Raw genomic sequence first — 13,965 nt, forward strand, 5'->3', positions numbered from 1 at the left:
TCAGGCCGGATCTGATTTATCTCTAGAGAAACTGCAATGTGTGCATTGAGCTCACAGAAACACATGGAATTCAAATAATTGAACTGACACCAGTCCATTAGTTAAAAAAAAAAAAAAAAATAACCACAATTTCTGTTAATCGCTCAGCACTGGCTTGAGAAAATAGATTGGAAAATAAATAAATGTGACTGGATGCCAATGTTTTTTTCAAAGTTGTTTTTTTCTTCTTTTAAACATTAGGGCTGTTTTCCTAAAGAATTTAAATCTGTTTGGTTTCCTTTCTACAATGCTAACGAGTATCTTGATACTGGTGTTGTCCCAGCCCTAGTATGTTCACACTATCTGCAGTTGGGAATTTACAAAATGACACAACGTGGGTTGCTCAAAGGGTGGAGCTATAGGCTACTGAATTTAGCCTACTCACGTCGTAAGATGGAGCTGCTATTGCGCTGTTTCCTCCCGCAGGTTGTTGGAATACCAACGTTTGGGGGACAAGTTATGCTGATTAATGATAATACATGGATTTAATGTGAGTTTTCTCTAAACAAATGACTGGTATGAACATGAATTTGTTAAGCCATTTTAGTTTGACATTTGGCAATGTGAAACCAACCGGACCCAAAAAAATTAGCAAATAATCACTGATTCAACTATTGCTCAGAACTACAGTACCAGTCAAGTTTGACACACCTACTCATTCCAGGGTTTTTCTTTATTTGTAAGATTTTCTGCATTGTAGAATAATAGTGAAGATGACGACAACACTATGAAATAACACACATGGAATTATGTAGTAAACACATGTTAAACAAATCTAAATATATATTTGAGATTCTTCAAAGTATCCACCCTTTGCCTTGACAGCTTTGCACATTCTTGGCATTCTCTTAACCAGCTTCATGAGGTAGTCACCTGGAATGCATTTCAATTAGGGTAGGGGCCCTTGTATATACAGAAGAGTGCCCTATTTGGTAAAAGACCAAGTCCATATTATGGCAAGAACAGCTCAAATAAGCAAAGAGTAACAACAGTCCATTACTTTAAGACATGGTCAGTCAAGAACTTTGAATGTTTCTTCAAGGGCATTCCAAAAAATAAGTTAATTAGTTACCAGACTCAGAAATTGCAGACCAAATAAATTCTTCAGAGTTCAAGTAACAGACATATCTCAACATCAACTGTTCAAAGGAGACTGTGTGAATCAGGCCTTCATGGTCAAATTTCTGCAAAGAAACCACTTCTAAAGGACACCAATGATAAGAAACTTGCTTGGACCAAGAAATGCAAGCAATGGACATTAGACTGGTGGAAATCTGTCCTTTTGGTCCGAGTCCAAATTTGAGATTTTTGGTTCCAACCGCTGTGTCTGTGAGACGCTGAGTGGGTGAACCGAGCAACTCTGCATGTGTGGTTCCCACTGAAGCTTGGAGGTGGGGGTGCTTTGCTGGTGACACTGATTTATTTAGAATTCAAGGCATACTTAACCAGCATGGCTTCCACAGCATTCTGCAGCAATACACCATCCCATCTGGTTTGCATGTAGTGGGACTATCATTTGTTTTTCAACAGGACAATGACCCAACACACTTCCAGGCTGTGTAAGGGCTATTTGACCAAGAAGGAGAGTGATGGAGTGCTGCATCAGATGCTCTGGCCTCCACAATCACCTGACCTCAACCAAATTGAGATGGTTTGGGATGAGCTGGACCACAGAGTGAAGGAAAAGCAGGCCACAAGTGCCTAGCATATGTGGGAACTCTTTCAAGACTGTTGGTAAAGCATTCCAGGTGAAGCTGGTTAAGAGAATGCCAAGAGTGTGTGAAGCTGTCAAGGCAAAGGGTGGCTATGTTGAAGAATCTCAAATATACCATATTTTGATTTGTTTAACACTTTTTTTGTTTTGGTTACTACACTATTCCATGTGTTATTTCATAGTTTTGATGCCTTCACTATTCTACAATGTGGAAATAATGTAAAAAATAAAGAAACCCTTGAATGAGTAGGTGTGTCCAAACCTTTGACTGATACTGTATGTGTGAAAACACCCTTAAGGTTACTACAAGCTTCATTCTGTTGATCTACTCACTTGCGTGTCCAGGGGTGGAGTGGGATTTTTGGAGCAGGGGACAGCTTTTGGTAACATGATGTTCCACTACCATTTACAAGAGGGCGCTGGCAAAACATTAGCAATTTTTTTTGTTTCATTTTGTGAAAGCAAGGAAGAGTAGCTTACCTGTGCTAGCCTTTTAGAGCTTCCCACATCTTTAAATGTCTTCATTCTGGCAGGCAAAGGACATTGGATATAAAATAGGGCAAGTATAACTGTAGGAATCAATTAGGTAGTGTTTACTGGCAAGAAACACTGGACAACAGCTGACTGCACTGGTGCACATCGGCCATGTCCGAAATCTGTCTTGCCTGCTACTTACTAAAACGACATACTGTGTACTAATTTTACTGCGTCCTATTAAGAACTAATGCAGTAGGTAACATATCAAGATACTAGGCTCACCCATCCTGAGGATGCATCATGTAATGCCCAACTGTGTTGATTCCTACCATTCATTCATTTAGGTACAGGCCGTCCACTTATCTGATTATCGGCTGTTGTCAAACAGACTCAGGAATAACGATTCTCTTCAAAAGTGTGCAGTGAATTCTAATAGATGACAAGCCAAAATGAGTAGAACAGCGAGGCATTTAAAAGCATACTCTATTTTAAAGATTCACATACTATAAAACATTTTTTTGCATTTGTAAAATGCCTACTATTTAGAACTCAAGTCAGGTCGTGTCCGAATAACCATTATTTTCCAAAGGGACTTGTTTTACATCATATGTCCTGAATTTCAGGGGTCTGATATCCCCTTCTCTACCTATTACAACAAAGCTGGTTATCACGTGGGATGCCAGTTATTCTTAGACATGCTGATTAGAAGTTGAAAATTTGACCCTCTCGTCATAGCTAAGCTTCTGAGGAAACACACATAATCCCTAGGATTAACAGACCGCTAAAGAAAAGACTGACTTTGAACCAGTTTTGCCAAGGCAGCAGCTAGTCTTCCTGGGGTCCAGCTAAATTAAGGCAGTTATATACATTACATTTCATAACTTCACAACACATTTAAGTGTGTGCTCTCAGGCCATTACTCCAATACGAAATCCATGTGTATGTGTGTCTCTTCACAGTCCTCGGTGTTCAATAAGGTGTCCAAACTTGGTCAGGGCTCACCAACCAAATAGTTCAAGCATGGCAGTCAAATGCTTTGAACATCCAACTATTCAAATACTAATAATAATATTCTAGAACAATCTTGTGCATTAGCGCAAACAGACCTGGGACCAGGCTAGAACAGTGTGTCTTGCTAACTTGTGATAATGAACATAGGAGTTGGAAAAACTGCACAAACACATCTGGGACTAGGCAAAATCCATTCCATCTGTACAGTTATTAACTTGTTCCTTTGTTTGCTTCCTACCCCTGACCCCTCTGATCCAGATCCCCCATCTCCCCCAGTGCCAGAGTATGTGTTCAAACCCCCCTCGCGGCCGGACTTTGGCACCATGGGCAGGACAATCAAACTGCAGGCCAACTTCTTTGAGATGGAGATCCCCAAACTGGAGGTCTACCACTACGACATTGACATCAAGCCAGAGAAATGCCCCAGAAGGGTCAACCGGTATGGAACAATTTTATTTGGTTTACAGGCTTTCACCTGAGTATTCAATTATCTAGTTATAAGTTGCCAAAGTTCCAGAGTATATCCAAGTATTTTTTTAACCTCCCGCTTTGGGCTGGTGGTGTTAATGTGTAGTTCATAAAACCATAATCTATGAGCAGAATTACTTGTTTTACCACAATTGGCCACAATCTCTAGTTTGAAAGAGACTGTTTTTCTGGAAGCAGTGCTGTGCCATTTTCCCCATGTGAGCTAGGGATGGGCATGAGTAATCGAGTACTTGAACAGATGTCAAAACTTTACCTTTAACCAGAGATGATGATATATATATAAAAAAAAAAGCTGTACAACAATTTGGTGTATTTTATTTTTTCTTGAAGGTTTACGTTAATTTGCTTTTACTCTAGAGTTCCATTTGTACATATACATTTGGGCGACACATAAAAAAGAAGCCAAGTATCACAGAATTCTGCTCCCTAAATTCCCTTACATGTCTCACTTACTCAATTGCGTTCCAACTGCTCCCTCCACAAATGCTTGCTGAGTGGACTTAGAGAAATAAATGCCTATTAAAAACGTATCTAACTGCACAAGCTACATTCCTTGCCAAATGACAACAGTTTCATCACAAATTCAAAATGGACTGGCTGACCGAAGGTGCGAAATATGTTCAAATAATGAGCTGAAATTATGGAACAGTTGCATCATTTTCTGCTTGGGGTCTTAGCGGTTGTCACTAGTTACCACAGCCACAAAGTCGATCGCTATATGTGACCGACCGGCTCGATTCAGTCCTATGTAGCAAAATTTGAAATTGTATTTAAAAGTAGAGACTCGGCTAGAAAATGGTATGTCACACTACAGTTGAGGAACAATTGAAAAGTAATTCTGCTTTGAAAGTTGATAAACTTGTAACCCCACTTTTGAGAAAAGGGCCCTTGAATGTCTTGGTACACCTACTGGAGAGCTCTTTGTCTACACTCATTCTGCATCATTCACACCCTTAAGCCTTAGCCCCACCCAACTTTTTAAGGATTCACATGTGAGGCCATGTGCTAAACAGTGAGTACGGTCATGTACTAAACCACCCATGCTTTCATAGCTTACGGTTGTGAGTGACGAAATAGCAGGGCATTCTACCAGATAATTTTAGAACTTGGACACTGTCTCGTTGGCTTAATGTTATATCGTAATTTGACTTTGGTGCTGGTCATTATGTTCACATTTAGTCTCTGGTAAACACACTACCAAATTCCAAGTTTATTTGTCACATACACAGGATACAGAAGGTGAAAATTGTACAGTGAAATGGCTACTTGCATAATGGAGTTTAAAAAAACAATTGTGTAGCTAGCTAAATAATGAACCATAATACCACCCTGCGTGAATCTACAGGTAGCTAAATGCTAACCAACTAGGTTCAATGTTAGCTAGCTAACATTAGGCTATTGCTAGCGATGCAAATGTCTTTGAGATACAAGTAATATACATACACGTAACATTAGCCAACGTTGGCTGGCTCTCTCGCTAGCTATATAACTGTATGCTTTAACTTGGAATGAGAACTACTTTTGGGCAAAATTAGAAACGTATCATATATTAAATTGTAGCTAGCTAGACTCTTACATGTATACACAAATGAACGCTTCTCCCTCTGTCATGGATGCCATGGTTGCCCTTCGTTTGAAGACGGAATCCAGAGATGTGTTTTATACAACAGCTTTCTGTGTTCTCTTTTCAACTCCCTTGTAATCAAATGCCTACATTTCTCTCCTTAGCTATCATACTCTTGCTTCCAACAGGCATTCTACTGATTTCAAAACTCGGTCCTCCAGAAAGTGGAGAGCTATCGTTCAAAATCTGCGTTAGAAAGGATTACCTACACGTATTAAGTAGCTCATTATAGACCGACGCGTGCTACATGGCAGACCAATCCGAACTCATCTCGGCATGTCCAATCCATTATCTCAGCCAATCATGGAAAGCGGGAAGGTTCCTGTTTTCTCTTTGGCTAAACCAACTAGTCTTGTAATTTAACAATTGTATTCGTATTTACAGATGGCATACAAGTTTGTTAATAAGGCACATGAAAGTTCACGTGTTCCAGAAGGCATTTCTGCCCCAAAATGCATTTGTCAAAAAAAAAAAATGTTAATGCTCAAATGCCTCTCCTGTGAAGTAGTGATGCGCAACATTCACCTAGTTTCCTGAAACGTGTCACATATCGTGAAAATCTGTCTTAGTATAAGGTTAGAAGTGTTGTTAAAGGTTAGGTTTAACATCTGATTTTTAAGAAGCGAAATTGTAGAAACAGTTGGTTTATGACTTTGTGGCTGTGGTAACCAGTGACGACCCTAGTCTGCGAACTGCTAGTGCCATTTACAATTGATTAACCTAGGCTATAAACCCCCTAAATATAGACAGGTTCCAGACTGAAAATATGAACTGTTCATATTTGATAAAGACTAAATACATTAAGCATAGGTCTAATCACCAAACAGATGTTGTGGCCACAGTTCATCCATATGCAATGTACATTGTGGAATTGTTCATCTGTTTAGAAAACTTGAAAGAACAGAAACTAAATCAAACGTCAATATCGAAAAGACATGTTTTTTTTGTAACCCTGAAATGTCTTTCAACTCTCCAAATTGAGCCTCGTTTCAAATGATCACTCTTTGAGAATAACTGTTCCAGATGCACATCACTTCTGTTATATGACATAGTTTTTATGCTATAAAATAGGTGTCTTGACTGTGATAAGGACTGTGTACTGTGTTAACGTCTCATATGTTCCATTTTTGTTCTTCTCAGTGAAATTGTGGAGCACATGGTACAGCACTTTAAAACGCAGATCTTTGGGGATCGAAAGCCAGTGTATGACGGGAGGAAGAATCTCTACACAGCCATGCCCTTACCCATAGGGAGGGAAAAAGTATGTCTCCCCATCTGACCTGAGGTGTCAGTGATGTAATTGTGATATTATGGGACTATCGATGTGATTACATGCAATGTGATACTATATTAATGACATCCATGATATTGGATGGAGAGTGGTTTTACCTTGTGTATAGGCTACATATTCCATGTAAGGTCTTGACTTGCCTGGTGATAAGAAAAATATATTTTATTAAGCTTTTTGATGCTTTGACTGGGTATTCATGCCAATTTTAAACACACTAAAACACCTGTACACGCACACTGACAGGTGGAGCTGGAAGTGACCATCCCAGGCGAGGGGAAGGACAGGAGCTTCAAAGTGGCCATAAAGTGGGTGTCCTGCGTCAGTTTGCAAGCTCTTCAAGAAGCCCTGTCGGGACGACTGCCAAACATCCCCTTCGAGACCATCCAGGCCCTGGACGTGGTCATGAGACATTTGCCCTCTATGAGGTCAGTCTTTTCCCCTTGTAAACAACCAGTATATTTTCGCTAAGTAATATTGGTATTTAATGGTGGTATTTATAGTTGCTTACAAAGTTCTCAGACAAAATGTGCAAATAGGCTTAGCATTACCATGTCTGCTGTAATACATTGGTCCACATACTTAATGACCCTCAAGTAATTTCTTCAATCTTTCCCTCAAATTTGTTCATAAACCACTTTTCTCTATACCTATGCACACACCATTTACATCTAGTGTATTTGGCCCTGTTTATTCAAATTCCTCTGTCAGGCTCCTTGTGAAGCCAGATTCTGTTGAGACTGAGGTGAATCACATCGTCTTCACACCCTCTTCCACCAGGTACACCCCCGTCGGACGTTCTTTCTTCACCCCTTCAGAGGGATGCTCTAACCCCCTTGGCGGGGGCAGGGAGGTCTGGTTTGGGTTCCACCAATCAGTCAGGCCTTCCCTGTGGAAGATGATGCTAAACATTGACGGTAGGTTTCACACAGGAAATGTCTGCGTCCCAAATGGCACCCTATTCCCTAAATAGTAGGGAGTGTGTCTGACTAGAGTATGTCTCTGTGTTGGGTGTGTGACTGGAAGGAGGATAGAATCTCATTCCGTGGTATGTTTCAGGCAGTAAATATATTTAATTCTTCCTAAAGTGCTGATTGGGTGGGGCTTGTACTTTTGAGGTGATGCCATTGGTCCTAAAAAGGTAAACCCAACCAACTATCCTCAATCAAGTGCAACCTACATAATCGTAAGTTACAGTATGTATTTGGAAGCCGGAGGATAGGTCTGTGAATCTCATCGCTGTGTTTGGTGTTTTGTTGTTCCAGTGTCTGCCACCGCGTTCTACAAGGCTCAGCCTGTGATTGAGTTCATGTGTGAGGTTTTGGATTTCAAAAGCATTGAAGAACAACAGAAGCCCTTAACCGACTCCCAGAGAGTAAAGTTTACCAAGGAAATCAAAGGTAATCATTCATTACCAGGTAATCAATAGTTGCGTTGGGTTGTTTTTTTTTGTCTGTCTGAGTGGAAATGCTTTAATACTTATACCCAACAATTCTGTATTATAATAAATATTGATATCTATTTGTGTATTGAAGTAAAAATCTGATATGAACTCTGTTATTTAAAAGTAGAATGTGATAAAATAGGAAAATGTTATTGTTCAGTATGTGTGAAGCCGACCATTGTTTTGCCGTTGTGATTCTCAGGTCTGAAGGTTGAGATCACTCACTGTGGTCAGATGAAAAGGAAGTACAGAGTATGTAATGTTACCAGACGACCAGCCAGCCACCAGACGTAAGAAAGAACACCATAAAAGATTCACAACCACGGCCTCAATTCCTTTAGTATCTTGTTATATAACCAGGAATGGTTTGCATAGGGATGTAAAACAAAAAAAACTGCTTAACACATCTTTCATGCACAGATTTAAGAGCAGATACCAATCAAGACAAACAGAAATCTCCACTTGGGATCTTGAATCCCTTTGAAAATCCAATCAAACATTTTTCTTTATTTCTCATCTGTTTGACCTCAGGTTTCCTCTGCAGCAGGAGAATGGCCAGACCATAGAATGCACAGTAGCACAGTACTTCAAAGACAAGTACAAACTCATACTACGCTACCCCCACCTCCCCTGTCTACAGGTTGGACAGGAGCAGAAACACACCTACCTCCCCCTTGAGGTCAGTCTGCAGTCTCCCCTCACAACCTCAGATGGTTTACTGCTTGGTTCAAATTGTTACAAAGAATGAGGTCCCTGGAGGTATTATAGAAACTCCAGTTTGCCATTGAAACAGTGAAAATGCCTTGTATCTCTGGGGTATGGGAGATTAATCTCCTGGTCGATGATGCCTTCTTAATGTGTCCCTGAGGGTATTAATAAAGTTGTTTGTGTCCAGGTATGCAACATAGTAGCTGGCCAGCGGTGCATCAAGAAGCTGACAGACAATCAGACGTCCACTATGATCCGTGCCACAGCCCGATCGGCACCCGACCGCCAGGAAGAGATCAGCAAACTGGTAAAGTTACTGGAATGAACTCAAGCACTGAGTGTCTTGAAAGCTGTTTTTTATGCACTTAAAGTATGTATTTGGTTTTAACTGAATGTACAATGACTGAACTGCTGTTATTGAACCATTGGTGGCCTAACCATATGCAAATGTTTTCTTTCAGTCTTTCTGAAGTCCTAGTGTATAATAACCCCTCAATTATTTCTGCTGAACTTTTACCCTTTTCAGATGAGAAGTGCCAACTTTAACAATGATCCTTACGTGCGTGAGTTTGGGGTGATGGTGAGGGATGAGATGACCGAGGTGAATGGCCGAGTCCTCCAGGCCCCATCTATCCTCTACGGAGGGCGGGTAGGTTTCTGCCATTTAAGCTGGATTGTTTGACTGATTTAGATCATTCTAAACCACTTGTTGTTGCCTCTGATGCGTAAGAACAGTGCACTGATGAACCACAGTTCTGTAGGTATATTATGCAAAAATAAACTTGGTACTGAGCTTTTTGGAGTGTTAATGTTATATAATTTGTGTTTTGAATGTGAGACATATCCCAGTTGGGTGTAATTGTCTTAATTTTTTTTTTATTGCTTAACCCGTGTAGTTTAAAAAAAAAAAATTTTTTTTACCACAAGCTTGGTTTCCATCCAATTTGCAAGAGATTTTCATGCAAATATTTTTAACATTGCATTTTCCCACCAGAGATGTTTCAATCAAACTGACTTTTTGCAGATAAAAGGCTATGGATGATGAAGGGCACATAAAAATAACTTTGCTATTAAATTCCCATGTACCGAATGAAAAATGCAAGTTAAATAGGTTTCCATCGCAATTTCAACTCTACTGATGGTTTTGTCACAAACGGTTGTGTTCTATAGAGAATGTGCCCACTCGTCTTGGCACATGCGCTCTAGCCAACAGCTGGCAGATAGTGTGGGTAGGCTACCTACATGAGATTATTATGGATAAGAGCCATATTTGTATCTGTCAAACAGCAGCCAAGCATCAATCATCATGTCACCAGAATAAGACCCTCAATATTTATTGGAAAGGAGCATCAAGCTCATCACCTTGTACTTTCATCACCCTGTGAAGTTCATCATAACTTGTTTAATTTGTAGCCTAATAATTAATAAACTGCATGCTTTCCTTAGTTGTAGTTGGAGGACCACAGAACATATAATTGTGTGACTCCAAGTTCGCTTCGTTAGGATGGTTATTATATCAATATTTGCGCATAAAGGTGTTTCCACCTCCATTTCTTAGACACAAAAAGATCCCACCATTTCGAACTAACAAATTGTCTAGTCAGCATTTATAAAATTGTACCGGTATTTTATGTTTCCAATAGTCTAGTCGTGACTTTTTTTTCATGCCTCAGGTAATTCATCTGCATGAAATGGTTGGCTGGAAGAGTGGTTACAGACAACTATTTGTTTCTGACCCTTACCTCTTCTCCCTTTTACTCAAGCAGAATAAAGCAATAGCAACTCCCATCCAGGGAGTGTGGGACATGAGGAACAAGCAGTTCCACACTGGCATAGAGATCAAGGTGTGGGCCATCGCCTGCTTCGCCCCACAGAGACAGTGTACTGAACTTCTGCTCAAGTAAGAACTGCATCTGCAAGGATGGGGATCTATTATCAAGTTATTGTTGCAGAAATCTTGATAGTATTAAAAACCATTAATTTCTTCTACCAATTCCTCGACGGTATTAAAAACATTCATTACTTCTACATATTCCTTGCATGTTTGTCCTTTATGATTTCCATATTTTAGGACTATTGTTTCCCCATCTAACCCCTGATAAACCTGTTTCTCTCAGGGCGTTTACAGACCAGCTGCGTAAGATTTCTCGTGACGCGGGGATGCCCATCCAGGGCCAACCCTGTTTCTGTAAGTACGCCCAGGGGGCGGACAGCGTGGAGCCCATGTTCAAACATCTCAAGTACACCTATCAAGGCTTGCAACTGGTGGTGGTCATCCTGCCTGGGAAGACGCCCGTCTATGGTGAGGAAAGTTCCTACGTGAATGGCTGTCCCCTGTTTTTATGGATAAACCTGTAAATCCTCTTGGTTCAGCTAGAACACTGTGCTCTAAAAGGGTTTTTGATATGTTTCCTGGATTATCTTTCCAACTGTATCAAATCTCATATGTAGACTTTCTAACACACACACCACTAGCTGTATATCTCTCCTGTTGCGCTGACATGGCCTGTCTCCCTCCCTCCCTGTGTGGTGTAGCTGAGGTGAAGCGTGTTGGTGACACGGTGCTGGGCATGGCCACCCAGTGTGTCCAGGTGAAGAACGTTCAGAAGACCACTCCCCAGACCCTCTCTAATCTCTGCCTGAAGATCAATGTCAAGCTGGGCGGGGTCAACAACATCCTCCTCCCACAGGGCAGGTCAGTGTAGAACCTCTCTCATTAACATGGGCTGGTTGTTGTCATCAATCAAATGGAGTGTTGTACATTTGTTCAAAATGTATAAACCGATATACATTTGTCCATGACATCTGAAACTGGTGGCTTGTTTCAACATGCTCATTCACCTATACATCCACATGCAGGGCTCAAAGCTTTTTTTACAAGGAGCACGTGTGCCTAAATTGAAAAATAAAGAAATTTAGGAGCACAGTGAAAAAATATTTGTGGTAATAATGTTAGAATCCTTAAATATTCTAGGCGCACTGGTGCTCCTAAATATAAATTACAGGTTGCACTGCAAAAGATTTTGGCGCCTATGCAAGTGAAATGGTTGCACTATAGAGCCATGACATGCCTTAAATGAGATTAATTTGTTTAAACTATCATGTTTCCGTTCACACTTCATCTCTAAGGATGGCTCTGGTTAACCTTGTGGGTGTCTATTCTTTCCAGGCCCCTGGTGTTCCAGCAGCCAGTTATCTTCCTGGGTGCTGACGTCACTCACCCTCCTGCTGGAGACGGGAAGAAGCCTTCCATCGCGGCAGTAAGTCAGACGGACCACACTCTTCATAGGGCCTTGTGTCAACTACCTGTGAATGTAGGGGTTCATCTCAATAGTGTACAGTAGTTTATTTTACTATACCCACAACCATGTTCTGCTAGGGAGGCAGAGTGCATCTCAGTAGTCTACTGTGGTTTATTTGACTATGTCCAACATCTAAAATGGAGAGGACTAAGGAACTATAGTCTACCACTCCACCTAGCTCACTGATGGGCTTCCACCTGACTTGCAAAAAATCTAAGTGTGCCCTGTGCTTCCTCAGAGATGTGATTCTTCATGATTAATCAGCAATTCCTGCTTATCTAGCCATCCTCCATTCACATATAATTGAGATTGACCTATGCCCCTAGCCAAAATCCCTGATGTGTAATATTGTCCTGATCACATCCCTGTGCCTCTTTTCTAGGTGGTGGGGAGCATGGATGCCCACCCCAGCCGCTACTGTGCCACAGTGCGGGTACAGCAGCATCGCCAGGACATCATCCAGGACCTGGCCACAATGGTCAGAGAGCTGCTCATCCAGTTCTACAAGTCCACCCGCTTCAAGCCCACCCGGATCATCTACTACCGCGACGGCATATCTGAGGGCCAGTTCAACCAGGTTAGACTTGAGGTAGACTTGAGGAAATAGGATTTCAATTCAATTGCATGATCTGTAATTGTACTGTACAAACCGTGGGGCGTGAGTAGAAAAATTATATATTTTTGGTCTTTGTTTTTGTATTGGTTTCTGTTTATTGGTTACTGTTCCAATTTAATTCTGACTGCCTGGTCTTTGTCTTTACTGAGATCAAATCAGATATTTTGGTTGTTTGGGAGTTTCCTTTTTGGTTTGCCCTGCTGTGTTTCTATTGGTTACTGTTTTGACTCCTTGTTTTGAACTGGTATAAATGGACATGCTGTCATTTTGGGGTTTATCCAGGTGCTCCAACATGAGTTACTGGCTATCCGTGAGGCCTGCATCAAACTGGAGAAAGACTACCAGCCCGGTATCACCTTCGTGGTGGTGCAGAAGAGACACCACACTCGACTTTTCTGCATGGACAGAAACGAGAGGGTTCGTAATCTCTCCAATTCATACTGACCACTATTACTGTAAAATAAATGTGCATATTAAATACCTACATTGGGATATTATATGATTCCTAATGTGTTTTGTTTAGGTTGGTAAGAGTGGCAACATCCCTGCCGGCACCACAGTGGACACCAAAATCACTCACCCATCGGAGTTTGACTTCTATCTGTGTAGCCATGCTGGCATTCAGGTAGGAACCAGCCAGCGTCCAGGGGTGCATCCCAAATGGCACCCTATTCCCTATGTAGGGTACTACTGTGTGTACACTATATGGGAATATGGTACAATGTCTGACACAACCCAGGACACTATAGAGCTAAGTCGTGGAGAATGGACCCACCGCAAGCTTTACTAATATGTGCTTTTGAGAGAATCTAATTGTAGTTTCTCTGCTCAAAACGTTTTTATAATTTGGACTTTTCAAATTTCTAGATGTTGGTTATAGTAGAGCCAAAAAGTAAATGACTCATCCATTTACAATAAACATTTATATCATTTGTAATTCCCCTCAGGGGACCAGCCGACCATCCCACTACCACGTGCTGTGGGACGACAACCATTTCACCTCAGACGAGCTGCAGGTACTCACCTACCAGCTGTGCCACACCTACGTGCGCTGCACCCGCTCCGTGTCCATCCCAGCGCCGGCCTACTACGCCCACCTGGTGGCATTCCGTGCCCGCTACCACCTGGTGGACAAGGAGCATGACAGGTAAGAGACATCACCGTGTCTCCTGTAGACCATGGCCCTGTTCTGATATCAGTTACTTTAATAGGGTATTTCCATCACTGCACCATTCAGATTGTGGTAGACGAGT

At 41.3% G+C, this 13,965-nt stretch overlaps 1 protein-coding gene across 7 annotated transcripts in view; it reads left to right on the top strand.

The window, feature by feature from the left end:
- The window catches only part of LOC112229475 (protein argonaute-2), a 28,623-nt gene that overhangs the window by 3,788 nt on the left and 10,870 nt on the right, over positions 1-13,965 (top strand). Inside the window, exons 3-19 of one of the 7 annotated variants that reach the window (XM_024395330.2) lie at positions 3,485-3,680; positions 6,495-6,615; positions 6,889-7,070; positions 7,423-7,559; positions 7,908-8,060; positions 8,289-8,376; positions 8,618-8,765; positions 8,982-9,101; positions 9,321-9,443; positions 10,558-10,694; positions 10,912-11,096; positions 11,330-11,489; positions 11,964-12,054; positions 12,479-12,685; positions 12,995-13,129; positions 13,236-13,337; positions 13,660-13,859. In XM_024395330.2, coding sequence (XP_024251098.1) covers positions 3,485-3,680; positions 6,495-6,615; positions 6,889-7,070; positions 7,423-7,559; positions 7,908-8,060; positions 8,289-8,376; positions 8,618-8,765; positions 8,982-9,101; positions 9,321-9,443; positions 10,558-10,694; positions 10,912-11,096; positions 11,330-11,489; positions 11,964-12,054; positions 12,479-12,685; positions 12,995-13,129; positions 13,236-13,337; positions 13,660-13,859 — 2,485 coding nt within the window. The remainder of the gene's footprint in view (positions 1-3,484; positions 3,681-6,494; positions 6,616-6,888; positions 7,071-7,422; positions 7,560-7,907; positions 8,061-8,288; positions 8,377-8,617; positions 8,766-8,981; positions 9,102-9,320; positions 9,444-10,557; positions 10,695-10,911; positions 11,097-11,329; positions 11,490-11,963; positions 12,055-12,478; positions 12,686-12,994; positions 13,130-13,235; positions 13,338-13,659; positions 13,860-13,965) is intronic. The other 6 variants (XM_024395332.2, XM_024395336.2, XM_024395335.2 and 3 more) reach the window with 6 other exon arrangements.

This window comes from Oncorhynchus tshawytscha, linkage group LG31 (assembly GCF_018296145.1).
Source record: "Oncorhynchus tshawytscha isolate Ot180627B linkage group LG31, Otsh_v2.0, whole genome shotgun sequence".
In the NCBI taxonomy this organism is placed as follows: Eukaryota; Metazoa; Chordata; class Actinopteri; order Salmoniformes; family Salmonidae; genus Oncorhynchus; species Oncorhynchus tshawytscha.